This window comes from Scyliorhinus torazame, chromosome 13 (assembly GCF_047496885.1).
Source record: "Scyliorhinus torazame isolate Kashiwa2021f chromosome 13, sScyTor2.1, whole genome shotgun sequence".
Taxonomy (NCBI): Eukaryota; Metazoa; Chordata; class Chondrichthyes; order Carcharhiniformes; family Scyliorhinidae; genus Scyliorhinus; species Scyliorhinus torazame.
In genome coordinates, this window is record NC_092719.1 from 21846434 (window position 1) to 21874218 (window position 27785).

The 27785-nt window shown below is 49.9% G+C and overlaps 1 protein-coding gene across 4 annotated transcripts in view; it reads left to right on the forward strand.

Annotated features, from left to right (window-relative positions):
* LOC140387887 (peroxisomal succinyl-coenzyme A thioesterase-like) overlaps window positions 1-27785 on the forward strand; it is a 118760-nt gene that overhangs the window by 48230 nt on the left and 42745 nt on the right. For 3 of the 4 annotated variants that reach the window (XM_072471174.1, XM_072471177.1, XM_072471176.1), the window contains 2 exons: window positions 11093-11326; window positions 12592-12691. In XM_072471174.1, coding sequence (XP_072327275.1) covers window positions 11093-11326; window positions 12592-12691 — 334 coding nt within the window. Of the gene's footprint in view, window positions 1-6800; window positions 6901-11092; window positions 11327-12591; window positions 12692-27785 lie in introns of those variants that run through there. The other variant, XM_072471175.1, reaches the window with a different exon arrangement.

Here is a 27785-nt window from a genome sequence, read left to right on the forward strand (position 1 = left end):
TGGTTAGAGGGGAGCTGATATCAATAAGGGCACATAAAGGAAAGCAGGAGAGTAGGGAACGGGAGCGATTGCTGCAAGAACTTCTGAGGGTGGACAGGCAATATGCGGAGGCACCGGAGGAGGGACTGTATAGGGAAAGGCAAAGGTTACACGTAGAATTTGACTTGCTGACAACGGGTACTGCAGAAGCACAGTGGAGGAAGGCACAGGGTGTACAGTATGAGTATGGGGAGAAGGCGAGCAGGTTGCTGGCCCATCAATTGAGGAAAAGGGGAGCAGCGAGGGAAATAGGGGGAGTGAGGGATGAGGAAGGAGAGATAGAGCGGGGAGCGGAGAGAGTGAATGGAGTGTTCAAGGCATTCTATAAAAGATTATACGAAGCTCGGCCCCCGGATGGGAAGGAGAGAATGATGTGCTTCCTGGACCGGCTGGAATTTCCTAAGGTGGAGGAGCAGGAGAGGGTGGAACTGGGAGCACAGATCGAGATAGAGGAAGCAGTGAAAGGAATTAGGAGTATGCAGGCGGGGAAGGCTCCGGGACCGGATGGATTTCCAGTCGAATTTTACCGGAAATATGTGGACTTGCTTGCCCCGATACTGATGAGAACCTTTAATGAGGCGAAGGAAAGGGGACAGCTGCCCCCGACTATGTCGGAGGCAACGATATCGCTTCTCCTAAAGAAGGAAAAAGACCCGCTGCAATGCGGGTCCTATAGACCTATTTCCCCCCTAAATGTAGACGCTAAGATTCTGGCCAAGGTAATGGCAATGAGGGTAGAGGATTGTGTCCCGGGGGTAGTCCATGAGGACCAAACTGGGTTTGTGAAGGGGAGACAGCTGAATATGAATATACGGAGGCTGCTAGGGGTAATGATGATGCCCCCGCCAGAGGGGGAAGCGGAGATAGTGGTGGCGATGGATGCCGAGAAAGCATTTGATAGAGTGGAGTGGGATTATTTGTGGGAGGTGTTGAGGAGATTTGGCTTTGGAGATGAGTATATTAGATGGGTACAGCTGCTGTATAGGGCCCCGATGGCGAGCGTGGTCACGAATGGACGGGGGTCTGCGTATTTTCGACTCCATAGAGGGACGAGGCAGGGATGTCCTCTGTCCCCATTATTGTTTGCACTGGCGATTGAGCCCCTGGCAATAGCATTGAGGGGTTCCAGGAAGTGGAGGGGAGTACTCAGGGGAGGAGAGGAACACCGGGTATCTCTTTAGCGGACGATTTATTGGTGTATGTGGCGGACCCGGCGGAGGGGATGCCAGAGATAATGCGGATACTTGGGGAGTTTGGAGAATTTTCAGGATATAAGCTGAACATGGGGAAAAGTGAGCTGTTTGTGGTGCATCCAGGGGAGCAGAGCAGAGAAATAGAGGACTTACCGCTGAGGAAGGTAACAAGGGACTTTCGCTACTTGGGGATCCAGATAGCCAAGAATTGGGGTACATTGCATAGGTTAAACTTAACGTGGTTGGTGGAACAGATGGAGGAGGACTTCAAGAGATGGGACATGGTATCCCTGTCACTGGCAGGGAGGGTACAAGCGGTTAAAATGGTGATCCTCCCGAGATTCCTCTTTGTGTTTCAGTGCCTCCCGGTGGTGATCACGAAGGCTTTTTTCAAAAGGATTGAGAAGAGTATCATGAGTTTTGTGTGGGCCGGGAAGACCCCGAGAGTGAGGAAGGGATTTTTGCAGCGTAGTAGGGATAGTGGGGGGCTGGCGCTACCGAGCCTGAGTGAGTACTACTGGGCCGCCAACATCTCAATGGTATGTAAGTGGATGGGAGAAGAGGAGGGAGCAGCATGGAAGAGATTGGAGAAGGCGTCCTGTAGGGGGACTTGCCTACAAGCCATGGTGACAGCGCCGTTGCCGTTCTCACCGAAGAAACACACCACAAGCCCGGTGGTGGTGGCTACTCTGAAAATTTGGGGGCAATGGAGACGGCATAGGGGAAAGACGGGAGGCTCGGTGTGGTCCCCGATAAGAAATAATCATAGGTTTGCTCCGGGGAGAATGGATGGGGGATTTGGAACATGGCAAAGAGCAGGAGTAACACAATTGAGAGATCTGTTTGTAGATGGGACGTTTGCAAGTCTGGGAGCGCTGACCGAAAAATATGGGTTGCCCCAAGGGAATGCATTCCGGTATATGCAACTGAGGGCTTTTACGAGGCAACAGGTGAGGGAATTCCCGCAGCTCCCGACGCAGGAGGTGCAGGACAGAGTGATCTCAAAGACATGGGTGGGGGACGGTAAGGTGTTAGACATATATGGGGAGATTATGGTAGACGAGCTGAAAGGGAAATGGGAAGAAGAGCTGGGGGAGGAGATTGAGGAGGGGCTGTGGGCTGATGCCTTAAGTAGGGTAAACTCATCGTCCTCGTGTGCCAGGCTAAGCCTGATACAATTTAAGGTGTTACACAGGGTGCATATGACTGGAACACGGCTTAGCAAATTTTTTGGAGTAGAGGATAGGTGTGCGAGATGCTCGAAAAGCCCAGCGAATCATACCCACATGTTCTGGTCATGTCCGGCACTACAGGGGTTTTGGGTGGGGGTGACAAAGGTGCTTTCGAAGGTAGTGGGGGTCCAGGTCGAACCAAGCTGGGGGTTGGCTATATTTGGGGTTGCAGAAGAGCCGGGAGTGCAGGAGGCGAAAGAGGCTGATGTTTTGGCCTTTGCGTCCCTAGTAGCCCGGCGCAGGATACTGTTGATGTGGAAGGAAGCCAAGCCCCCGGGTGTGGAGACCTGGATAAATGACATGGCAGGGTTTATAAAGCTGGAACGGATTAAGTTCGTCCTAAGGGGATCGGCTCAAGGGTTCACCAGGCGGTGGCAACCGTTCGTCGAATACCTCACAGAAAGATAGAGGGAATGGAAAAGAAGAAGACAGCAGCAGCAGCCCGGGGGGGGGGGGGGCGGGGAGGAACCAGAGGGATTCTCAGGGATGTTAATATATAAGTATAATATGTATAGGTTGTTGTTATAGATAATTGTATATTGGACTGTTAAAACATATTTTTGGAGAATATGTATCTGGGACAAGGCAGTTGCCATTTAGTTTTGTTTTTGTTTATATATTATTTATTTCTTGTTTATAAAACTGGCCATTGTTATTTATATTGTTATATTACTGTGTAAAGGATACACAATGTACTGTGATGGTTGGCCAAAAATTTTCAATAAAATATAAAAAAAAAAAATTTTAAAAATAAAAAAAAGTAATGTCAAGCACAAGCAACCTCGCTCTTCAGCTTCCTCCAGCTGAGGGGTCACCTGACTCTAACATTAACTTGTATACTCATGAGACTCCTAGTGGTCAGTCGGTGAATCACAACGCAACCATGACATCATTACAATAGTGAGAGGATATTGGCTCAGTCTGGGTGGAGCGAAGAAGCAACAAGGGACAGAAAACATTAGTGGGAGTTGTCTATAGGCCTCCAGACAGTAGTGGTAAAGAAGGGACAGGCATTAAACAGAAAACTCGAGATGCATGTAACAAGGTTTCTACAGTAATCATGGGTGACTTTAATCTATATCGAGATCGGGCAAACCAGATTATCAATAATACTGTGGTTGAATGAATTCCTGAGCATGTGAAAGATTTTTTAGACCAATATGTTGAGGAAGCAACTGGGGAATATGCTATTCTAAATTTGGTATTGTGCAAATTGAAAGGGTTACTTAAAACTCTTGTTTTGCGGGGTCCTTCAGGGAACAGTGACTGTAACATGATAGAATTCTTAATTAGTTTGGAAAATGAAGAAGTCCGATCTGAAACTAGGGTCTTAAATCTAAACACAGGAAACTACAAAGGTATGAGGTGTGAGTTCGCTACGAAAATTGGGAACTTCATTGAAAGAAATTACAGTGAATAGGCAGTGGCTAATATTTAAGGAACAAATGTATGCATTGCAACAGTTATGTATTCCTTTCTGGCACAACTGCACAACAGGAAAAGCACCCCAATAGCCTTGGTCCAAACATGGAGGAAAGAGCTGAATTTGAGATGTGAGTTGAGAGTGACTGTTTTTGGCATTAAGGAGTGCAAGCAAAATTGAAGTCAATGGGAATTGGAGGAAAACTCTCCAATGGTTGGAATCATATTTAGCAAGAAAAAAGATGGTTGTGGTTGTTTAAAGCTCATCAACTCAGCATCAGCATTTGCTGCAGGAGTTCCCCTTGGCACAACTATCTTCAGAGATTCCCTCCAACACTAGTTCAGAAGTGGGGATGTTTCCTGATGATTGCACAGTATTCAGTACCATTCACAACTTCTCAAATATGGAACAGTCCATTTCTGCATGCAGTAAGGGCTGGACACCATTCCGATTTAAACTGTTAAGCGGCAAGCAACAACCGTGCCTGGTCATGGGTAATGACTATCTTCAACAAGAGAGAATGCAACCACCTCTCCTTGACATTCAATGCATCACCATCACTAAATCTCCCACCATCAACATCCTGGGAAGTACCATTCACCAGAAACTTAACTGGACCAACCGTATAAACACTGGCTACAAGAGCAGGTCAAGAGGCTGGAAATTCTGTGGTGAGTAATTTTTCTTTTCACTCTCTGAAGCCTGTGCACCATCTACAAAGCACAAGTCAGGAGAGTGATGGAATACTCTCCACTCGCCTGAATGAGTGCCGCTCCAACAGCACTCTATACCAACCAGGTTAAAGCACCTGCTTGAGCGGCACCCCAAGTACTGCATGGCAGATTGAGCTCTTTTCTTTGCCTGGCTGGTTATGTCATGGAGAGTTTTCCTCCTCTTGTTGGTGAGGTTTTGGATGGTGTGGTTATTCTCGGCACCAGTCTTGGTTTTTCCTTGTCTTGTAGCAATGGTTTCTTCTCCGCTTGAGGTGATGGTTGTCTTCAGCTCGTTCTAGTTTTTCTCACCTCGATTAGAATGGACACTTGGGAGATTTTGAAGATGACATTGTTTGAAATTCAGTAGAGTCTTTGGCTCTTGAAGCCGCTCAACACTGATCTGTTTTCTGAGCTTTTTCTTCATCATCTGTTTCTTCGGATAGAATTTGATGCACATAGAGGAGCGGATAAGCCAGTGGTCTGTCCAGCAGTAATTTGCACTGGTCATCGCAGTAGTGATGAGGGCATCCTTTTGGTCTTGAGATCGGACGAAGCCAAAGTTGATCATGTGCCAGTTCTTTGATCGCGAATGACTCCAGGAAGTCTTGAACTTGTCTTTTTGATGCAACAGTGTGTTGATGATGACAAGCTGGTGTTCCGGGCATTTGGTGAGCAGGAGTATCCTGTTGGAGGTGGTATGCAAGTGCAAGCTCGCAGAGTGTACTATGTTGCCACTTTTTGAATTCCTCAGTCTCTCTGCTGCTTGACTTAAAGATACATGCCACTTAAGCATGCATGGATGAAAATGATAACAGCAAAAAATAGAGAAAAGGGAAATAGGGGAATTATCTGGAAAGGCCCTTACATACCTCCCTCCCTAAAAGGAATGAAACGTCAGGGCATGGACATTTCATTAAGAGGTATGCAAGACACAAATCACAAACGCATATCCATCCTTCCATTCCCATTATACAAGTTCCCTTCCCAGTCTCTACATTGGTAACTGGTCAGCCCATAAACTCGTGACAAAGCTTCTGCAATCATATTATTCTTTCCGGGAATATGTACAATTTTCACATCGATCTGTTGTAATAATAAACTCAAATGGAATAATCTTGCAGTCCTGGTTTTAAACCTCTCTATAAGTGCAAGAGGATTATGGTTTGTATAAACTAAGCTTTGTTTATTGTTATGTTGGACATATACTTCAAAGTGCTGAAAAATTAGTAGCACTGTCTCTACCCCCAGGTCACTGGCATCTGTGGCCACTTTAAATGGTCTGTAAAGTCTGCCAGCACTGGTTCGCCCACTAACATGGTCTTCAATCTCCCAAATTCTACTTGGTGTTCTGTGGGCCAGAGCGTTTTCACTTGTTTTTGCACATAACATGCATTGTATTTCATTCTCTAACTGACCCAGTCTCCATGGTTTCAGTCCTGACAGATGTGGCTTTATTGGTTCAGAGTTTCTTATGTCTACATCATGATTAGTTAACTGAGTACACCCTGGTGTTTCCAACTGTCTATATTCTTTCAATATGAGATATCTCCTTTGTTCTTCTTAAGATAGGTTTGCATCTTTGGTTTTGGAACCCCCTCTGATATCTTCAAACATTGCCTTGTTTTTATTCTCTTCTTCAAAGTCAAAAGCAATGTATTTCCGGTTTCTGACGGTTCAAATTAGAGAGAACCCCCTGACTACGTTTCTTCTGCCTTTCTATCTCTCGGTAATGAAGCCAGTCTTTGAATGTTTATTCAAATTTTAAGGATCTTCTGCAGCCAAACTACAAGCTGTATTGTCAATACTGAGGGAATTATTTGGTTTGTTTTTAATCAATAAACATTCTTCAACCCCTCCAGCTTTACATTCTCTCTTTTCCTTCACAGTGGGGGAGGCAGTGGCGCAGTGGTATTGTCACTGTTCTAGTAATCCAGAGATCCAGGGTAATGCTCTGGGACCTGGGCTCGAATCCCACGGACAGATAGTGGGATTTGAATTCCATTTAGAAAATCTGGAATTAGAAGTCTTCAGGTGACCATGAAACCATTGTCGATTGTCGTAAAAACCCATCTGGTTTATTGATGTCGTTTAGAGAAAGAAATCTGCCATCCTTACCTGGTCTGGCCTACATGTGACTCCAGACCCACAGCAATGTGGTTAAATGCCCTCAGGGATGGGCAACAAATGCTAGCTCAGCCAGCGACGTCCACATCCCATGAACGAATACAGAAAAACATGGTTACCTTCAGGGACAAGTAAATCTGAGGGTACGCTCTTCGCAGAGTTGGATGGTTTTATAGGTACCATTCTTTATTTTACAGCTTTTACCTTCATCGGAATCTTTGTAATCACAGCTTTTATCTCCATTTAGTAATACAACCTTATACAATTTGTGCTTTCTAGGTTCCAACTTTTCTTCTTTACTTTCCGAATCCGAGATTAACACATCGCTGGTTCCATGAACTTTCTGTTGGTTCCATGAACTTTCTGTTGGTTCTACGAACTTTCTGTCTTTTGTTAATGGATGTTAACAAAAGAATTCCAAAAGGAATTGATCACTAATTATTTAATCTCCTTTGCTATTTTGCTTCCTTTACCTTGGAGAGAAACTATGGGCCTTTAAAAGGATATGGGTTAATCTGCCGTTTGCTTGGTGTCACTTTACCGTCATTGCTGTCCTAAAAAGCTGATGTGACATTATTATTCCTTCAAACAGGCATGCTCTGGGAAATATTTGCACATGGATAGCAATGGGTTTACTGCAAGGGACTGTAACAAATTACTTTTAGAAAAGTTAGATTCTCTTCCTTCTTCCGAGTTGCTCTCTTTCCTAGCTTTGGACAAATTACTTGCTATCTTTGCCATCTGTGCGAGATCAGTTAGTGACGAGTCTATTTGGTTGAAGTTGTTTATAATATTTTCATATTCTGAACAAAAACAGGATATAGAACTCTCGTGTGAATCTTCATCACTGTTATTACTATTAGATTCGGACTCCACTTTCTTAGGATCACCTTCAACCTTGGAGTTTTCAGAATCTGGTTCTGTACTAGATTATATATATTTTTTAATGAGTGTTTTTAATGGTTATTTACATTTGGCTGGTAACAACATTGGTACACCAGCATTTACCACACATAAGGAAAGAACAAGAAATAAAAAATAAAAGGGATCCATTGAGAATGTACCATACACAGTATGAAATGAAATGAAATGAATGAAATGAAAATCACTTATTGTCACAAGTAGGCTTCAAATGAAGTTACTGTGAAAAGCCCCTAGTCGCCAAATTCCGGCGCGTGTTCGGGGAGGCTGTTACGGGAATCGAACCGTGCTGCTGGCCTGCCTTGGTCTGCTTTCAAAGCCAGCGATTTAGCCCTGTGCTAAACAGCCCCTATACAGTGGTTAGCACTGTTGCTTCGCAGCGGCAGGGTCCCAGGTTCGATTCCTGGTTTGGGTCGCTGTCTGTGCCGAGTCTGCACGTCCTCCCAGTGTCTATGTGGGTTTCCTGTGGGAGCTCCGGTTTCCTCCCACAAAGTCCCGAAAAACGTGCTGTTCGGTGATTTGGATATTCTGAATTCTCCCTTGGGATACCCAAACAGGCGCCGGAGTGTGGTGTCTAGGGGATTTCCACAGTAACTTCATTACATCATTAATATAAGCCTAATTGTGACACTAAAGATTATTATTAAAATGTGAATTGGGAATTAACATACTTTGTTATATATAACTTGAGAACATATGTACAGGTTTGGGGAGGGGTCCTGTTTGCTTTAGGCCCCCGGTGGTCGGTCGCCCCGTTCAGCTATTATGTGTGGCTCCCTGGTGTGAAAACTTAGCAGAGGCTTGTTTGCGTTCACCCAGATGTGCCCTCCTAGCTGTTGTTTTGGACATCCTTCCTGGGTTTTTCTCCTCTCTACGATGCCCTTTTGGGCCTCCAGCCCCGTTTCCCCTGTGTGCTGGGTTGTTTCCTCCCCTTGTGCTTCTCTGATTCATTCTCCTCCCCCATGTTCCTGTCCCCCTCTCTGTTTCTCTGTTTTTCATTCTTTGTCTGTTTCAGTCCTCTCCGCTCCACCCACCTTCCCTCATTGGTTGCTGGCTACGAACAGGTCCTCGAACAGTTTGGGAAATTGCTTCCAGGTGTTCTGGAAGCCCTCTTCCGATCCTCTGATGGTGAATTAGTTTTTCCAATTTGAGGAGTTTGGTTAGATTGGACAGCCAGTCTGCATGCTCAGGCGGCAATGCTGATCTCTAGCCGAGCAGGATTCTCCTGCGGGTGATCAGAGCGGCAAAGGCTAGGGCGTCAGCCCTTCTCCGCATTCTGACTGGGAGTTCTGGCTGTTCTGATAACCCGAAAACTGCTCCACCCTCACCCCCACAACCTCGGACATGGCCTAGAAAAAGGTGGTCCAGTACCCGACAAGTTTGGGACATGAGCAGAACATGTAGGCATCGTTGGCCAGGCCTCCCTGGCACCGTTTGCATTTGTCCTTCACCTCCAGAAAGAACCTGCTCATAGGTTTTCTGGTCAAGTGCGCCCTGTGCACCAACTTCTCATCTCTGCACATGAGCAGGTAAAGGTTGTCCTGTGCAGTGCCTCCATCCAGAGTCTCTTCTCTCTCTTTCTCCCCCCACCCCCCCCCCAAATTCCAAGTCGAGTCCTTTCCCACATTTTTCCCTTGTCTCATCCAGTGGTAACGTTGTTTCCTTAAATACTTGTCCACACATGTCAGTACAGTTACCGTCCCCGAGTTCAGCTGCAGTCAAAAGTCTGTCCAGCAGGGAGTAGCCTGGTCGTCAGGGGACGGACGGACACATTCATGGCCGGCATTCTCCGAAATCCTGGCCAACTGTTGACGCCGGCGTCAAAACTGGCACGAGCGACGCCAGCGTCAACGGGCCTCCAGGCCCAGGCATTCACTTCTTCCTAGGGGGCTAGAACGGCGCGGAGTGCTGTGCGCTGCACCGCCGCCGAAAGCCGGTCCACCTCGGCCGGCGAGGATCCACGCATGCGCGCCACGGCTGTCTCCGCGCTGGCCCCCGGGCAATATGGCAGAGCCCTACAGGGGCCCAGCGCGGAGAAACATAGGCGCCCCCGGAATTAGCCCGTCTGCCTGCCGATCGGTTGCCGATCGCGGGCCTGGCCATCATGGAGACCTCCCCGGAATCAGCTCCCACCTCTCTCTCTCTCTTTCCCCCCCCCCCAACCAGGACGGCCCCTGCAGCCAGACCCCGCCGGGTAGGACCATACGCAAACGACGCCGGCGGAACTCGGCAGGCGCTCGGCCCGTCGAGCGCGGAGAATCGCCAAGGGGGGGAGACGCTTTTGGCCCGGCGTCAGCGTGGCAGGATTCATGCGCGCCCCCGGCGATTCTCCGACCCGGCGTGGGATCAGAGAATCCCGGCCCATGTATTTGCTTTGTTTGGCCCCTTGTTCCGCACTGTAAGCCATCACTGTTTGTCGATGTACCATTTGTCAATTTTCTCCCGGGTCTTTGACCCAGCCTCGTACACTCTCTGCGGTGGCTTCCCAGTGGTAGACTGGAAGTTTGGGAGGGCTAGCCCCCATGTTTCTCCCGGCTGGTGTACGGGAAACATTTTGCTCTTGTTCATTCTAAGTTTGGAGCCTGAAAAGGTTCCAAACTCCCCAGGAGGTCTGCTATTCCTCCCATGCTGGCTAGGGATTTTGAGATGTAGAGGAGCAGGTTATCTGCATAAAGTAATCCTCTGGACTCTCTGTATCTCGTCTGGATGCCTCTCCACCCCTTTGCCGACCTGAGGGCGATGACCATGGCTCGAGTGCCAGGGCAAATAGCAGCGGGGATAAGGGGCAACACTGCCTTGTGCTTCAGTGCAGCTGGAAATATCCATAGCTGGTGGCGTTTGTCCGTAAGCTCGCCTTGGGAGCGCAATACAGCGGTTCCACTCATGAGGTGAATCCTGGTCCAAACCCAAACGGTACCTCCAGGAGATAGTTCCATTAGACACTTATCCTTGCTTCCAAATCCATTTGTAGCTTATCCCTCTCCATTTCTCCTACGACTCTCTGCACCCCTCTAATTTTCTGCATCCATTTTTTTAATTGCTCCACTTTGGTGATCATGCCTTTACCTGTCTGGGTCTGAGCTCTGGAAGTCCCTCCCTAAACTGCTCTGTTTCTCTTTATCTCTCATGTTCTTTAAAACACTCTTTAAAACCTACATCTTTCATCACATTTTTGGTCACCTGAACTAATATCTCCTTATGTGGCTTGGTGTCAAGTTTTGTTTCATAAAGCTCATCCAAGGCACATTGGGATGTTTTAATTACATGTGTGTTATATAAATCTAAATTGTTGTGGCTGATTGCTCCATTGCAAAACCAGCATATTATCATTCCACAAGATTGAGTTCTGTTTGTGAGAGTTGAATTGTTCTGATTCATTTTATTTAGCTGAACCCATCTTGTACATCAGGAGATGTGTAACTTAAATTTGTTTCCATTCCACACTAGGTTGTGGACACTTTAAAAAAAATCTAGGTGCTATGAAAAGATACAATCACAGTGTGGCACCCATAATCAGAGCAGAGCCAACAAGAGGCCTTATCGATGAGCAAGTCCAGCTTGAAGTTGTACATTTAGTGCCCAGCCAACGTGTGACATTGCAATCAAAGCTGCTGTCTGAGGATGCTGATTGGTGGGAGGCATACGGCCACTATGCCAGTGATTCAGAAGGGATTGTTCGAGGTTTGTACAATCAAGTTACACTGTGCTACTTTTACAAAGTAATTCCATGCTATTGAAATACTGGGGAGAGCTTTAATCCTCAAGGACAGGTGGGTTGGTGCCATCTATGACACCGCTCCTCCCGACACCGGCCATCTCAGTGTTATATTTTTTAAATATTTGATGTATGCCCTATGTTTTAGAAAAGTACAGGGGTGGCGCAGTGGTTAGCACTGCTGCCTCATGACGCCGTGGACTCTGATTCGGTCCCGGATCAATGTCCGTGTGGAGTTTGCACATTTTCCCCGTGTCTGCGTGGGTCTCACCCCCATAACCCAAAGATGTGCAGGGCAGGTGGAATGGCCACACTAAATTGCCTCTTAATTGGAAAAAAAATGAATTGGGAATTTTAAACAAAAAGAAAAAGTTTTCGAAAAGTACAAACCATTTGTCTGTCGTTCTGTTAGTTAATTCTTGCTGGCAGGCTTTTTCTGCATAATGGTCCAGATCATCCGGACTACAGATCCTTGGAGTCTGGGCCTACCCTGCAAGATGGGCTACGTGACCCCTTGGAGGTCCCAACGCACTGACTCCATAGGAATTGCCCAGAAGTTTGAACATCTGATGGACACTTCCCCTGCTCCCTGGGACCCTCTGAAAAAATCTTCAACTCTGATTTAGAGTCGGAGACTTTGGATAGTTCTCAATTACTTACCTGAATAGTTAGCCAGGAAATGTTAGACAGAAAAATCCTAGACTACCTCCTGCGTAACTACACAACTGGCATCCAAAATCGCCCACACTGGCACCTCCTGGTCACCCGATTCCTTCCCCCATCCCACTTGATGCAACTGTACCATTCGACCGCCCGCCCAAACTCCGCCCCCAACCCGATCTAACCGCACAACCTGACTCCCTCCTCCCCTAATCACCCTACCGCCCATCTCTGCTGACAGTCCTACTTCACCTGACCCAATCCAACCTCACCACCCTAGCCACCTATTGCCGTACCCATTTGCTGCCGCACCTACTTACCCCACCCATCCTATACCCACCTATACATTCACTCGCCATTCATTCAGATAGTCATAGCTTTTCAGTATGTTAGTGAACACTTACCAGAATATAGTAGCGAGTGCCATTAAAAAGGAGTGTGGCTTAGCTTGTCCTGGTAATCCAGCACTATGAGGAAGCTCTATCTTTCATATTAACGGTATTCAGTATCTAGCTTTTAATCTAGTTAGAAATGTTTCTTATTGTAAATGTTACTTAATTGTATTGTTCAGTCACCAGAGACCAGTCCCATGGAGGTACTTATATGGGCCAGGAGCCGATGGGTTTAATATGGAGCATGAAGCTTGCACCTGGTAGTCGCCCTGGAAAACGGTACAATTTTTTAAAAAAATGCTATGGACAGTAGACAATATGCATCTGTTTAAAAACTAGTGGCTGCTTATATATATTTTTTTCTACATTTGTGTTTTCTTAAAAAAATATATTTTATTGAAGTTTTTCAAACAAAGATTTTCCGTTTTTACAACTTAATAAAGGAATATACATTAAACGTTATTTAAATAATATATTAAACTAACAACAGATGGAAAAAGAAACAAACAAAAGGCCAATATCAACAACTAACTAAGAAAAAACAAGAACACGGAATAATCCTCCCCTCCCCCCTGGGTTGCTGCTGCTGTCTTTTCTGTTTTTCCATTATCGTTCCGCGCAATAGTCAAGGAACGGTTGCCACCGCCTGGTGAACCCCTGAGCCAATCCTCTTAACGCATATTTTATTTGTTCCAGTCTTATGAACCCTGCCATGTCGTTTATCCAGGCCTCCACGCCCGGGGGCTTCGCTTCTTTCCACATAAGTAGAATCCTTCGCCAGGCTACGAGGGACGCAAAGGCCAGAACGTCGGCCTCTTTCGCCTCCTGCACTCCCGGTTCTTCTGCAACCCCAAATATAGCCAACCCCCAGCTTGGTTTGACCCGGACCCCCACCACCTTTGAGATCACTCTTGCCACACCTTCCCAGAACTCATGCAGTGCAGGACACGACCAGAGCATGTGAGTGTGGTTCGCCGAGCTTCCCGAGCACCTCCCACGCCTGTCTTCCACCCCAAAAAACCTGCTCAGTCTTGCTCCCGTCATATGCGCTCTGTGTAGAACCTTAAATTGAATCAGGCTAAGCCTGGCACACGAGGACGAGGAATTTACTCTACTTAGGACATCTGCCCACAGCCCCTCCTCAAATCTCTTCCCCCAGCTCCTCTTCCCATTTTCCCTTCAGCTCCTCTACCATCGCCTCCCCCTCGTCTCTCATCTTCCTGTATATTTCGGACACTTTACCTTCTCCAACCCATGCCCCCGAAATCACTCTATCCTGGACCCCTTGCGTCGGGAGCCGCGGAAATTCCCTCACCTGTTGCCTCGTAAATGCCCTCACTTGCATGTATCGGAAAGCATTCCCTGGTGGCAACTTATATTTTTCTTCCAATGCTCCCAAACTCGCAAACGTCCCGTCCACAAACAGGTCCTTCAGCTTCCTAATTCCTGCTCGCTGCCAACATTGAAATCCCCCATCTATCCTCCCTGGGACGAACCTGTGGTTATTCCTTACCGGGGACCACACCGAGGCACTCGTCACTCCCCTATGTCGTCTCCACTGCCCCCAGATCTTCAAGGTCGCCACCACCACTGGGTTTGTGGTGTACCTTTTCGGGGAGAACGGTAGCGGCGCCGTCGCCAGCGCTTTTAGGCTCGTTCCCTTACAGGACGCCATCTCCAACCTTTTCCACGCCGCACCTTCTTCTTCCCTCATCCACTTACAGACCATTGACACATTGGCGGCCCAATAGTAGTCACTCAGACTCGGCAGTGCCAATCCCCCTCTGTCCCTACTGCGCTGCAGGAACCCCCTCTTTACCCTCGGGGTCTTTCCCGCCCACACGAAGCTCAGAATGCTCCTGTCCATTTTTTTGAAGAAGGCCTTTGTAATCAGGATGGGGAGGCACTGAAACACGAAAAGGAACCTCGGGAGGACCACCATTTTAACTGCCTGTACTCTGCCCGCCAATGACAGGGGCACCATATCCCACCTCTTAAAGTCCTCCTCCATCTGCTCTACCAATCGCGTCAGGTTAAGTTTATGTAGGGTTCCCCAGTTCCTGGCCACCTGAATCCCCAGGTATCGAAAATTCCTTGCTACTCTCCTCAGCGGCAGAGCATCTATCCCCCTGCCCTGTTCCCCGGGGTGCATCACAAAATGTTTGCTCTTTCCCATATTTAATTTGTATCCCGAGAACTCTCCAAACTCCCTGAGTATCTGCATCACCTCTGGCATCCCCTCTACCGGGTCCGCCACATATAGCAGCAAATCGTCTGCATATAGTGACACTCGATGTTCATCTCCCCCTCTAAGCACCCCCCTCCACTTCTTAGAGTCCCTCAGCGCTATGGCCAATGGTTCAATTGCCAACGCAAACAGTAATGGGGACAGGGGCCACCCTTGTCTTGTACCCCTATGTAATCGAAAGTATCCCGATCTTTGCCTGTTTGTAACAACGCTTGCCACCGGGGCCGCGTACAAGAGTCTAGCCCATCTAATGAACTCCTCCCCGAACCCAAATCTCTTCAGCACCTCCCACAAATAGTCCCACTCCACCTTATCGAATGCCTTCTCTGCATCCATCGCCACCACTATCTCTGCCTCCCCCTCCGGTGGGGGCATCATCATCACCCCCAGCAACCTTCGTACATTGGCATTCAATTGTCTCCCCTTAACAAACCCTGTCTGGTCGTCATGTACCACCCCTGGGACACAATCCTCTATCCTTGTCGCCATCACTTTGGCCAGCAGTTTGGCGTCTACGTTTAGGAGGGAGATGGGCCTGTATGACCCGCACTGCAGCGGGTCTTTGTCTCGTTTCAGAATTAGCGATATCGTCGCCTCCGACATTGTCGGGGGTAATGTCCCCCTTTCCTTAGCCTCATTAAAGGTTCTCGCCAAAAGCGGGGCCAACAGGTCTATATACTTCCTATAAAATTCCATCGGGAACCCATCTGGTCCCGGGGCCTTCCCTGCTTGCATGTTCCCAATTCCTTTGATCACCTCATCCACCTCAATCTGTGCCCCCAGACCTGCCACCTCCTGCCCCTCCACTTTCGGGAACTCTAGCTGGTCCAAAAAGTGTATCATTCCCTCTTTCCCCTTCAGGTGGTTGGGACTTGTACAGCCTCTCATAGAATGTCTTGAACACCTCGTTCACTTTCCCTGCTCTCTGCTCCATCTTTCCCGTTTTGTCCCTAACTCCTCCAATCTCTCTCACCGACCCCCTCTTCCGAAGTTGTTGGGCCAGCAGCCGGCTCGCCTTTTCCCCATATTCATATTGTATCCCCTGTGCCTTCCTCCACTGTGTCTCTGCCTTTCCCGTGGTCAGCAGGTCAAACTCCGTCTGTAATCTTCGTCTTTCCCTGTATAGCCCTTCGTCTGGGGCCTCCGCATACTTCCTATCCACCCTCAAAATTTCCCCCACTAATCTCTCTCTTTCTTTACCCTCTTGTTTCCCATTGTGGGCTCTGATGGAAATCAGCTCTCCTCTAACGACCGCCTTCAGCGCTTCCCATACTACTCCCACCTGGACCTCCCCATCGTCATTGACCTCCAGGTATCTTTCGATACATCCCCTCACCCTTCCGCATACCCCCTCGTCCGCCAGTAGTCCCATGTCTAATCGCCAGAGTGGGCGCTGGTCCCTTTCCTCTCCTAGTTCCAGCTTCACCCAATGCGGGGCGTGATCTGAAACGGCTATGGCCGAGTACTCCGTTCTTGCCACTTTCGGGATCAGTGCCCTTCCCAAAACAAAAAAGTCTATCCGGGAATATACCTCGTGGACGTGCGAGAAAAAGGAAAACTCTTTACCCATCGGTCTGGCGAATCTCCACGGATCTACTCCCCCCATTTGCTCCATGAATCCCTTAAGTACCTTGGCCGCTGCCGGCCTTCTCCCGGTCCTGGATCTGGTCCGGTCCAGCCCTGGGTCAAGCACGGTGTTAAAGTCCCCCCCCCGGGCATTAACAAGTGTCCCACCTCCAGGTCCGGGATACGTCCCAGCATTCGCTTCATGAATCCCGCGTCATCCCAGTTCGGGGCATATACGTTCACCAATACAACCGCCTCACCCTGCAATCTGCCACTCACCATCACATACCTGCCCCCACTGTCCACCACTATGGTTTTAGCCTCGAACGATACACGTTTCCCCACCAGTATTGCCACCCCTCTGTTTTTCGCATCCAACACTGAGTGGAATACCTGTCCCACCCATCCTTTCCTTAGTCTAACCTGACCCGCCAACTTCAGGTGCGTCTCCTGGAGCATAACTACGTCCGCCTTCAGTCTCTTTAAGTGTGCAAACACCCTTGCCCTCTTAATCGGCCCATTTAAACCTCTCACATTCCATGTGATCAACCGGGTTTGGGGGCCATTTACCCCCCCCCGTCGACTAGCCATCCCCTTTTTTAAACCATCTCCTCACCCAGGTCTCACGCACCCGTCTGTCCCCCAGAGAATACCCGCGCCTTCCTCTCGGCCCCGTCCCTAATGGCGCAGTTCCCTCATTCCCCTTCCCTGTCCCCTTTTCCACCGGCGCCCACATTTCTTCATGTCCCCCACATCGGGGGGAGAAAAATTCCCCGTCCAACATTATTACACATTAGCCCTCCCCTCTCCCCACTTTACATTTCTGTGCCACCACCTCGCTACCCCTCTCCGGGCATCACTTTCTCAAGTCTAGTCCAATTTCTCTTCCTGAATGAATGTCCATGCCTCCTCTGCCGTCTCGAAGTAGTGGTGTTTGCCCTGATGTGTGACCCACAATCTCGCCGGCTGCAGCATCCTGAATTTGACCTTCTTCCTATGGAGCACCGCCTTGGCACGGTTGAAACTCGCCCTCCTTCTCGCCACCTCCGCACTCCAGTCTTGATACACGCGTATCACCGCGTTCTCCCACTTGCTACTCCGTGTCTTCTTAGCCCAGCTCAGAACCGTCTCCCTGTCCCTGTAGCGATGGAACTTCACCACTATTGCTCTTGGTGTTTCCCCTGCCTTTGGTCTTCTCACGAGGACCCGGTACGCTCCCTCCACTTCCATGCGGCCCGTTGGGGCCTCAGCTCCCATTAGAGTATGGAGCATCGTGCTCACATACGCCCCAGCATCAGCTCCCTCTGTTCCTTCGGGGAGACCTAAAATCCGTAGGTTCTTCCTCCTCGAGCTGTCCTCCAGGGCTTCCAGCCTTTCTATGCACCTCTTGTGTAGTGCCTCGTGCGTCTCCGCTTTTACCACCAGGCCCTGTATCTCGTCTTCGTTCTCAGCTGCCTTTGCTTTCACTCCACAGAGCTCCATCGCCTGGACCTTTTGTGTTTCCTTTAGTCCGTCGATTGCCAGTAATATCGGCGCCAGCACCTCTTTCTTGAGCTCCTCCACACATCGTCGGAGGAACTCCTGCTGTTCCGGGCCCCATACTATCTGGGCTCCCTCGGCCACCATCTTGCTTCTCCCTTCTCTTCTCTGCCGCTGCTCCAAAGGACCCTCCGCAATCTGGCCACTACTGTCGCTCCTTTCCATCCACACCCGGGGGGACTCCTTCCTTTGTCACCTCACACTGGGTTTGGCCGCAAAAAATTTCCGTTGGGGCTCCCGATAAGAGCCCAAAAGTCCGTTGAAACGGGAGGTGCCGAAACGTGCAGCTTAGCAACCGGAAGTCCCCACGTTTGTGTTTTTTAAACCTTTGGGAAGCAAATAAACTTGTTATCATTTCAGTGATTAGAAAATTGGAAGAAAATATGTTATGTTCCTGCTTGCTCCTCTTTGCCCCCATTTCATTTTCATTTCCACTGGTAATTTCCATATGAGCATAACAAAAATAAATCCAGGTTGTCAGTGTCAATATCTGCCATCTTTATCTCACTCGCAGGTATCCTTGTAGCAGAGGCTTTGATGTCCAACAGGTCAAGATCTGTAGCCAAGGTGTTAGGGAAAATATCCAGCTATCCAGCCACATCAGCTTCTGTTTCCTATCCCGAGACACAGGCAGGATTCCTTTTTTACAGAATTATTCAAGCATGCCGGGGAGCCATATCCACAAGATGGCGTACGGACTCCCCAAATAGTACATAACTTGGATGTATAAAACTCGATGTAATCATCTAAGTGATTTACATGTATCAACTGAAAGTATCCATTTAAATTTACTAATTTATGACACTCGACATTCATAATTTCAGTTAACCAATTACAACATCAGTATATTTGCCTAATTGCAATAGCCACTCACTAACGAGTGATGTCTACATAATTATACTATTCACCCTGTAGCTAACACACATATACCTGGTCCTTGACCATTATCTGGAGAGCAGTAACATATGGCTTCTATCAAAGTTCCTCTATCAATTGTCCTTGTTTTTGCAGTTTGTAACTTGCAGTCTTAGCAGTTTCCCAGGAATCCTGCTACACTCGATGATTTTAATCCCTTCAGTCCCCCCTTTTGACCCTTGATTTTACCCAAACGGGCTAATTTAGCAGTTGAACGTTTTTTTCCCTAACCACTTCTTCTCTCTGAACAGCAGGCACTACAAATGGACTTCAGTTCTATACTCAATGTGCAACTTGGTTAACTACAACCTATGGTGTGATCAATGATATTGCATTCTGATTGGCCTAAATGAGGTGGGACTAATTATTAATTGGCTTAAGCGGTGTGTGATCAGTCTGTGATTGGTCTAGGTGGGCATGATCAGTTTCTAATTGGTTTCTTGAGGGTGATGGTCATCTACTGATGTAATTTCTCATAGTCCCTATTTTGTGCAAAACCAAGTAATTTTAATTCAATAAATTTAGGGATCCCATAGTCCCTTGACTAACCTTCTAAGATGTGAATTACTTGTGGGACCATCCCTCTCATTAATATTTGTTTCTGTTACTTCTTGCTAAGCGATAAGAATGTTTTGGTATAGACATAGACATAGAACATACAGTGCAGAAGGAGGCCATTCGGCCCTCGTGTCTGCACCGACCCACTTAAGCCCTCACTTCCACCCCATCCCCCTAACCCAATAACCCCTCCTAACATTTTTTGGTCACTAAGAGCAATTTAGAATGGCCAATCCACCTAACCTGCACATCTTTGGACTGTGGGAGGAAACCGGAGCACCCGGAGGAAACCCCCGCAGACACGGGTGTCATGATATCCACATTAGCATATCATGGTGCAATCACACACACACTGATGGACAGGTAGTTAGACCAACCAACACACACACAACATCACAGCCAATCACCAGTGAGAGCACACGCACTATAAAACGGAACACCACAGTTCCCGCTCATTCTACCAGGAGATAGCTCAGAGCTCACAGCGTGCCACTCAGACATGCACCGTGTGCTGAGTGCCTCACTAAGATAGTGAAAGGGCTGGGTCCACAGGTTAGCCGGTGAGGCACGAACCTCAGCCACGAGTTATTAGTTGTTATTGTTTAAGACAATAAAACAGAGTTGTACCATCTACAACCGTGTTGGATCATTTGTGAATCGGAACACCCAACACGACATGATACCAGTAGTGGACGCTAGCCAGCGACTGTGAAACCTACCTGCACCCTTTCAGACATCCGCCATCCTGCTCCATGGAGAACCAGCCCGCCGCAGCCGCTCCGAATCGCTGGAAATCTTGGCGTCAACTGGAAGCTGTTTAAACAGCGCTTCCAGCTCTTCCTAGAAGCCACAGACAGGGAGGATGCATCGGACACCAGGAAGATCGCCCTCCTCTCCACGGCAGGGCAACACGCCATCCACATCTGCAACTCCCTGGCATTTGCGGAAGGCGAGGACAAGACAAAATACAAGACGGTGCTTCTAAGGTTCAAGGAACACTTCAGCGTAGAAGTTTTTTTAAAAATATATATTTTATTGAAAATTTTTCGATCACAATTTTTTCTCCTTACACATTAAACATAAGAAGAAAAAAAATTTAACAGTACATGTAACATAATAGCCACAGCCTAATAACAAGTAACTAACCAACATGGTAAACTAATCAATTAACATAAAATAAAACTTCCTCCCCCCTGGGTAGCTGCTGCTGGTCATCTATCTTCCCTCTAACGTTCCCCTAGGTAGTCGAGGAATGGCTGCCACCGCCTGGTGAACCCTTGAGCCGATCCTCTCAGCGCAAACTTCATCTGCTCCAGTTTTATGAACCCCGCCATATCGTTTATCCAGGCCTCCAGTCCGGGGGGTTTCGCTTCCTTCCACATGAGTAAAATCCTACGCCGGGCTACTAGGGACGCAAAGGCCACGACATCGGCCTCTTTTGCCTCCTGCACTCCCGGCTCATCCGCTACTCCAAATATAGCTACCCCCCAGCCTGGCTTGACCCGGACCTTCACCACCTTCGAGATCACTCCCGTCACTCCCCTCCAATACCCCTCCAGTGCCGGACACAACCAAAACATATGTGTGTGGTTCGCCGGGCTTCCCCCGCACCTCCCGCACTTGTCCTCCACTCCGAAGAACCTGCTCAACCTTGCTCCCGTTATGTGTGCTCTATGCAGCACCTTAAATTGGATCAGGCTAAGCCTGGCACACGAGGAAGAGGAATTTACCCTGCTTAGGGCATCAGCCCACATACCCTCCTCTATCCCCTCCCCGAGCTCTTCCTCCCACTTTCCTTTTAGTTCGCCCACCAGCTCCTCCCCCTCTTCTCTCATCTCACGGTATATCTCTGACACCTTGCCCTCCCCGACCCACACCCCCGAAAGCACTCTATCCTGGATCCCCTGTGTCGGGAGCAATGGAAATTCCCTCACCTGTTGTCTTGTGAACGCCCTCACCTGCATATACCTAAAAAAGTTTCCCCGGGGCAGCTTATACTTTTCCTCCAACGCTCCCAAGCTCGCAAACGTCCCATCTATAAATAAATCTCCCACCCTCCTAATTCCTAACTGGTGCCAGCTCTGGAATCCTCCATCCATCCTCCCTGGGGCAAACCTATGGTTGTTCCTGAATGGGGACCCCACCAGGGCTCCCAGCACATCTCTCTGTCGCCTCCATTGTCCCCAGATATTTAATGTTGCCGCCACCACTGGGTTCGTGGTAAACTTTTTTGGTGAGAGAGGTAGCTGCGCCGTCACCAGCGCCTCTAGACTCGTCCCTTTACAGGACTTTCTCTCCAATCTTTTCCACGCCGCTCCCTCTCCCTCCATCATCCATCTACGGATCATCGCCACATTGGCGGCCCAATAGTAGTCGCCCAAATTCGGCAGCGCCAGTCCTCCTCTGTCTCTGCTACTTTGTAAGAACCCCCTCCTTACCCTCGGGACTTTCCCTGCCCACACGAAGCTCGTGATGCTCCTGTCTATTTTTTTAAAGAAGGCCTTAGTGATCAGTATAGGGAGACATTGGAATACAAATAGGAACCTCGGGAGGACCATCATCTTAATTGCCTGCACTCTGCCCGCCAATGACAGTGGCTGCATGTCCCACCTCTTGAAGTCCTCTTCCATTTGTTCTACCAATCGTGTCAGATTAAGTCTGTGCAAGGTTCCCCAGCTCCTGCCGATCTGAATCCCCATGTATCGGAAGTTTCTTTCCACTTTCCTTAGAGGCAGGCCTTCTATCCCTCTACTCTGGTCCCCAGGGTGTATCACAAAGAGTTCACTCTTCCCCATGTTAAGCCTATATCCCGAGAAATCTCCGAACTCCCTCAATATCTGCATGACCTCTGTCATCCCCCCCACTGGGTCCGCCACATACAACAGTAGGTCATCCGCGTAGAGCGACACTCGGTGTTCTTCTTCCCCTCTAATCACCCCTCTCCATTTCCTGGAGTCTCTCAGCGCCATGGCCAGTGGTTCAATTGCCAACGCGAACAGCAATGGAGATAGCGGGCATCCCTGTCTTGTTCCCCTGTATAGTCGGAAATACTCCGATCTTTGCCGACCCGTGACCACACTTGCCGTTGGGGCCCCATAAAGGAGTTTGACCCAGCTAATAAACCCGTTCCCGAACCCGAACCTCCTTAGCACCTCCCATAGGTACTCCCACTCCACCCTGTCAAATGCCTTCTCTGCATCCATTGCCGCCACTATCTCTGCCTCCCCCTCTACTGGGGACATCATTATCACCCCTAATAGCCGTCGCACATTGACATTTAGTTGTCTCCCCTTTACGAACCCTGTCTGGTCTTCGTGCACCACCCCCGGGACACAGTCCTCTATCCTCGATGCCAGCACCTTTGCTAGCAATTTGGCGTCCACATTTAATAGTGAAATAGGCCTATAGGACCCGCACTGCAGCGGATCTTTATCCCGCTTCAAGATTAGCGATATCGTCGCCTCCGACATTGTCGGGGGTAGAGTCCCTCCTTCCCTGGCCTCATTAAAGGTCCTCACCAACAGCGGGGCCAGCAGGTCCACATATTTTCTGTAAAATTCCACCGGGAACCCATCTGGTCCCGGAGCCTTCCCTGCCTGCATATTCCCCAGCCCCTTGATAACCTCGTCCACCCCAATTGGTGCCCCCAGGCCTTCCGCCTCCTGCTCCTCCACCCTCGGGAACCTTAATTGGTCCAGGAACTGCCGCATCTCCTCTTTTCCCTCCGGGGGTTGGAACCTATAAAGTCTTTCGTAAAAGGTCTTAAACACCCCGTTTATCTTCCCTGCTCTCCGCACCGTAGTTCCCTTTTCGTCTTTAATTCCCCCTATCTCCCTCGCCGCTGTCCTCTTTCGCAGCTGATGGGCCAACAGGCGACTAGCCTTTTCCCCATACTCATACCTCACCCCCTGTGCCTTCCTCCACAGCACCTCCGCCCTCCTGGTGGTCAGAAGGTCGAACTCCGTCTGGAGTCGTCGTCTCTCCCTGTACAGTCCCTCCTCCGGGATCTCCGCAAATTCCCTGTCCACCCTTAAAATCTCCCCCAGTAGTCTTTCCCTTTCCTTGGCCTCTGTTTTCCCTTTGTGGGCCCTGATGGAGATCAGCTCTCCTCTGACCACCGCTTTTAGTGCTTCCCATACCACTCCCACTCGGACCTCCCCGTCGTCATTGGCCTCCAGGTACCTCTCGATACATCCCCGCACTCTTCCACAGACTCCCTCATCCGCCAACAATCCCACATCTAATCGCCAGAGTGCTCGCTGCTCCCTCTCCTCTCCTAGTTCCAGGTCCACCCAATGTGGGGCATGATCCGAAATAGCTATGGCTGAATACTCAGCTTCTTCCACCCTCGAGATCAACGAGCTTCCCAAAACAAAAAAATCTATCCGGGAGTACACTTTATGAACATGGGAGAAGAAGGAGAACTCCCTGGCCCTCGGTCTAAGAAATCGCCATGGATCCACTCCCCCCATTTGGTCTATAAACCCCTTAAGCACCTTGGCTGCTGCCGGCCTTCTTCCGGTCTTAGATCTGGATCTATCTAACACTGGGTCCAGCACGGTGTTGAAGTCTCCTCCCAATATCAAGTTTCCTACCTCCAGGTCCGGTATACGTCCCAGCATCCGCCTCATAAATCCCGCATCGTCCCAATTTGGGGCATATACGTTAACCAACACAACCTCCATTCCCTCCAGCCTGCCACTCACCATTACATATCTGCCTCCACTATCTGCTACAGTGCTCCTTGCTTCGAATGCTACCCGTTTCCCCACCAGTATGGCCACCCCTCTATTCTTTGCATCTAGCCCTGAATGGAACACCTGTCCCACCCATCCTTTCCTTCACCTAACTTGGTCCGCCACCTTCAGGTGCGTCTCCTGGAGCATAGCCACGTCTGCCCTCAGTCCTTTCAAGTGCGCGAGCACTCGGGCCCTTTTAATCGGTCCATTTAGGCCTCTCACGTTCCACGTGATCAGCCTCACTAGGGGGCTACCTGCCCCCATCCCGTGTCGAATAGCCATCATCTTCTCTAGGCCAGTCCCACGTCCCAATTCCCACTCGTTCCCCAGGTGTCGCATTCCAGCCCCGACCACCCTTTCTTTAACCAGTTCCTCTTTGATTTCTGCAGCAGCAACCCAGTTATCCCCCCCCGCTAGATCCCCCTCTAGCGTGATTGCTCCCCCCATGTTACTTCCGCAAGTCAGCTGACTTCAACTGACCCCGGCTTCTCCTGCTCACTCCTTGACCCCCCCCGTGTGGGAAACTCTCATCTACCTTGCACCTATCTTCCCGCCATTATCTTTCTGGCGCGGGAACATCTCTGTAGCTGACCCGCCCCTTGTGGCGCAGCTCCCTTTCCCACCCCACTCCCATTCCTCATCATCCGCCTATGTCCCTTCTTTCCCCCCCCACCGGCGCCCACATTTCTTAGTGTCCCCCCCCGTCCCAATTTTCTTCTCTATATACATCGACAGTAACATTTCCCTGTAATATCAGTCCCTCAGTTCCGATCCAATTTCTCCTCTTTAATAAAGGTCCATGCTTCTTCCGCCGTTTCGAAGTAGTGATGTCTCTCCTGGTACATGACCCATAGTCGTGCTGGCTGCAGCATCCCGAACTTCACCTTGTGTAACACCTCCTTGGCTCGATTAAAACTCGCCCTCCTTCTCGCCACCTCCGCACTCCAATCCTGGTACACCCGTACCACCGCATTCTCCCATCTACTACTCCGTACCTTTTTGGCCCATCTCAGAACCACTTCTCTGTCATTAAAGCGGTGAAATCGCACGATTGTCACCCTAGGTGGTTCTCCCGCTTTTGGTCTCCTCGCCGGGACCCGATGAGCCCCCTCCACTTCTAAGGGGCCCGAAGGGGCCTCAGCTCCCATCAGCGAGCTTAGCATCGTGCTCACGTAAGCCCCGCAGTCCGCTCCTTCCACTCCCTCAGGGAGACCCAGAATCCGAAGATTCTTCCTTCGTGCTCTGTTTTCTAGGGCCTCAATCCTTTCAATGCGCTTTTTGTGGAGCACCTCGTGCGTCTGTGTTTTGACCGCCAGGCCCAGGATCTCGTCCTCGTTATCCGTCACCTTCTGCTCCACCACGCGGAGCTCAGTCTCCTGGGTCCTTTGTGCTTCCTTAAGCCCCTCAATTGCCTGTAGCATCGGGGTCAGCACCTCCTTTAGTAGCTCCACACACCGTCTTAAAAATTCATCTTGATCTGGCCCCCATGTCGCCTGGGCTTTCTCCGCCGCCATCTTGTTTCTTTTTCCTTTCTGTCCCTATCTTCGAGGATTCCTTGCGCTGCAGCCGCCACCGCCGATATTTTCCTCTTTCGTTGGGGGGGACTCCCTATTAACTCACCCCACACCGGGTTTCGTCGCGCGAAAATTTCCCGTTGGGTCTCTTAAAAGAGCCCGAAGGTCCGTTGGAGCTGGAGCCGCCGAAACGTGCGGCTTAGCTGGTCATCGCCGCAACCGGAAGTCCTTCAGCGTAGAAGTTAATGAGAGCTTCGAGAGGTACCTCTTCCAGCAGCGCCTGCAGAGTAAGGATGAGCCTTTTCAATCTTATTTGACACACCTCCATATCCTCGCGCAGTCCTGCGGCTATGAGGCCACCTCCGACTCCATGATTCAGGATCAGATAGTTTTGGGGGTCACCTCGGACACCCTACGCCAGCAGCTCCTCAAAATAAAGCTCCTCACCCTAGCGACTGCCATCGAGACCTGCGTCCTCCACGAGAACGCGACCAGCCGGTACTCCCAAATCCAGGCGGCCGAATCGGCACGGCAGGGGTCCTACGAGGCAGAGCGGGTCCAGTCGATCGACACCACAGGAGCACATCAGTCGTCTCCAGCGTGTCTTTGCACGGATACGAGATCAGGGCCTGCGCCTCAACCGAGCCAAGTGCTCTTTTGGCCAGACTGAGCTAAAGTTTTTGGGGGACCACATCTCCCGGTCAGGGGTGCGGCCGGATGCCGACAAAGTGGCAGCCATCGCAGCCATGCAGCAGCCGGCAGACAAGAAGGCAGTGCTGAGCTTTCTCGGGTTGGTCAGCTTCCTGGGGAAGTTTATTCCTAACCTTGCCTCGCACACAACGGCTCTCCGCCACCTGGTCAAAAAGACAACAGAATTCCAGTGGCTGCCCGCACACCAGAGTGTATGGGAGGACCTCAAGGTCAAGCTCACCGCCGCCCCGGTGCTGGCGTTTTTCGATACCACTCGGGATACAAAGATCTCAACTGACGCCAGCCAGTCTGGCATTGGGGTGGTACTCCTGCAACGGGACGACACCGCATCATGGACCCCGGTCGCCTATGCCTCGTGGGCCATGACCCCCACAGAACAGCGCTATGCGCAGATTGAAAAGGAGTGCCTAGGCTTGTTGACCGGCATCGACAAATTCCACGATTATATGTATGATCTTCCGCAGTTCACTGTGGAGACCGACCATCGCCCTCTGGTCGGCATCATTCAGAAGGACCTCAACGATATGACCCCTCGCCTCCAGCGCATTCTGCTCAAGCTCCGGAGGTACGACTTCCAACTGGTCTACACCCCGGGGAAGGACCTCATCATCGCGGATGCTCTGTCTAGGGCGGTGAACACACCGCCCGAAATGGAGGGGGTTGTTTGTCAGGTCGACGCACAAGTAGCCTTCACATCGGCCAATCTGCCGGCCACTGACGCACGCCTGGCCCACATTCGCCGTGAGACTGCGGCTGACCCCCTTCGACAGCGTGTAATGCGCCACATGACGGAAGGGTGGCTCAAGGGGCAGTGCCCACAATTCTACAATGTCCGGGACGACTTGGCCGTCATTGATGGTGTCCTCTTGAAGTTGGACCGGATTGTGATCACACACAGCATGCACCGCTTGTCCTCGAACAACTGCACGAAGGCCATCTTGGAGTTGAAAAGTGCAGGCGGAGGGCCCGAGAAGCGGTGTACTGGCTGGGCATCAGCGGCGACATCACCAACATGGTGCTCAACTGCCCCACCTGCCAAAGGTTTCAGCCGGCGCAACCCCCTATGACACTTCAGCCCCATGAGTTGGTAATGTCCCCCTGGGCGAAGGTGGGCGTTGACCTCTTTCATGCGCTCGGCAGGGACTACATCATTCTGATTGACTATTTTTCAAATTATCCGGAGGTCATACGCCTGCACGACATGACATCATCAGCTGTCATCCGGGCGTGCAAAGAAACCTTCGCTCGCCATGGAATTCTGCTCACCATCATGTCTGACAACGGGCCTTGCTTTGCGAGCCGAGAATGGTCTTCCTTTGCCACTTCATACAACTTCACGCATGTGACGTCCAGTCCCTTGCATCCCCAGTTGAATGGCAAGGCGGAACAGGGCATCCACATCGTGAAGCGGCTCCTCTGCAAGGCTGCTGATGCCGGATCTGACTTCTGTTTAGCCCTGCTGGCCTATCGCTCGGCCCCACTGTCCACGGGCCTCTCGCCAGCCCAGCTGTTGATGGGTCGCACCCTCAGAACCACTGTGCCGTCCATTCATGTTCCTGGACCCGACCATGCTCCAGTACTGC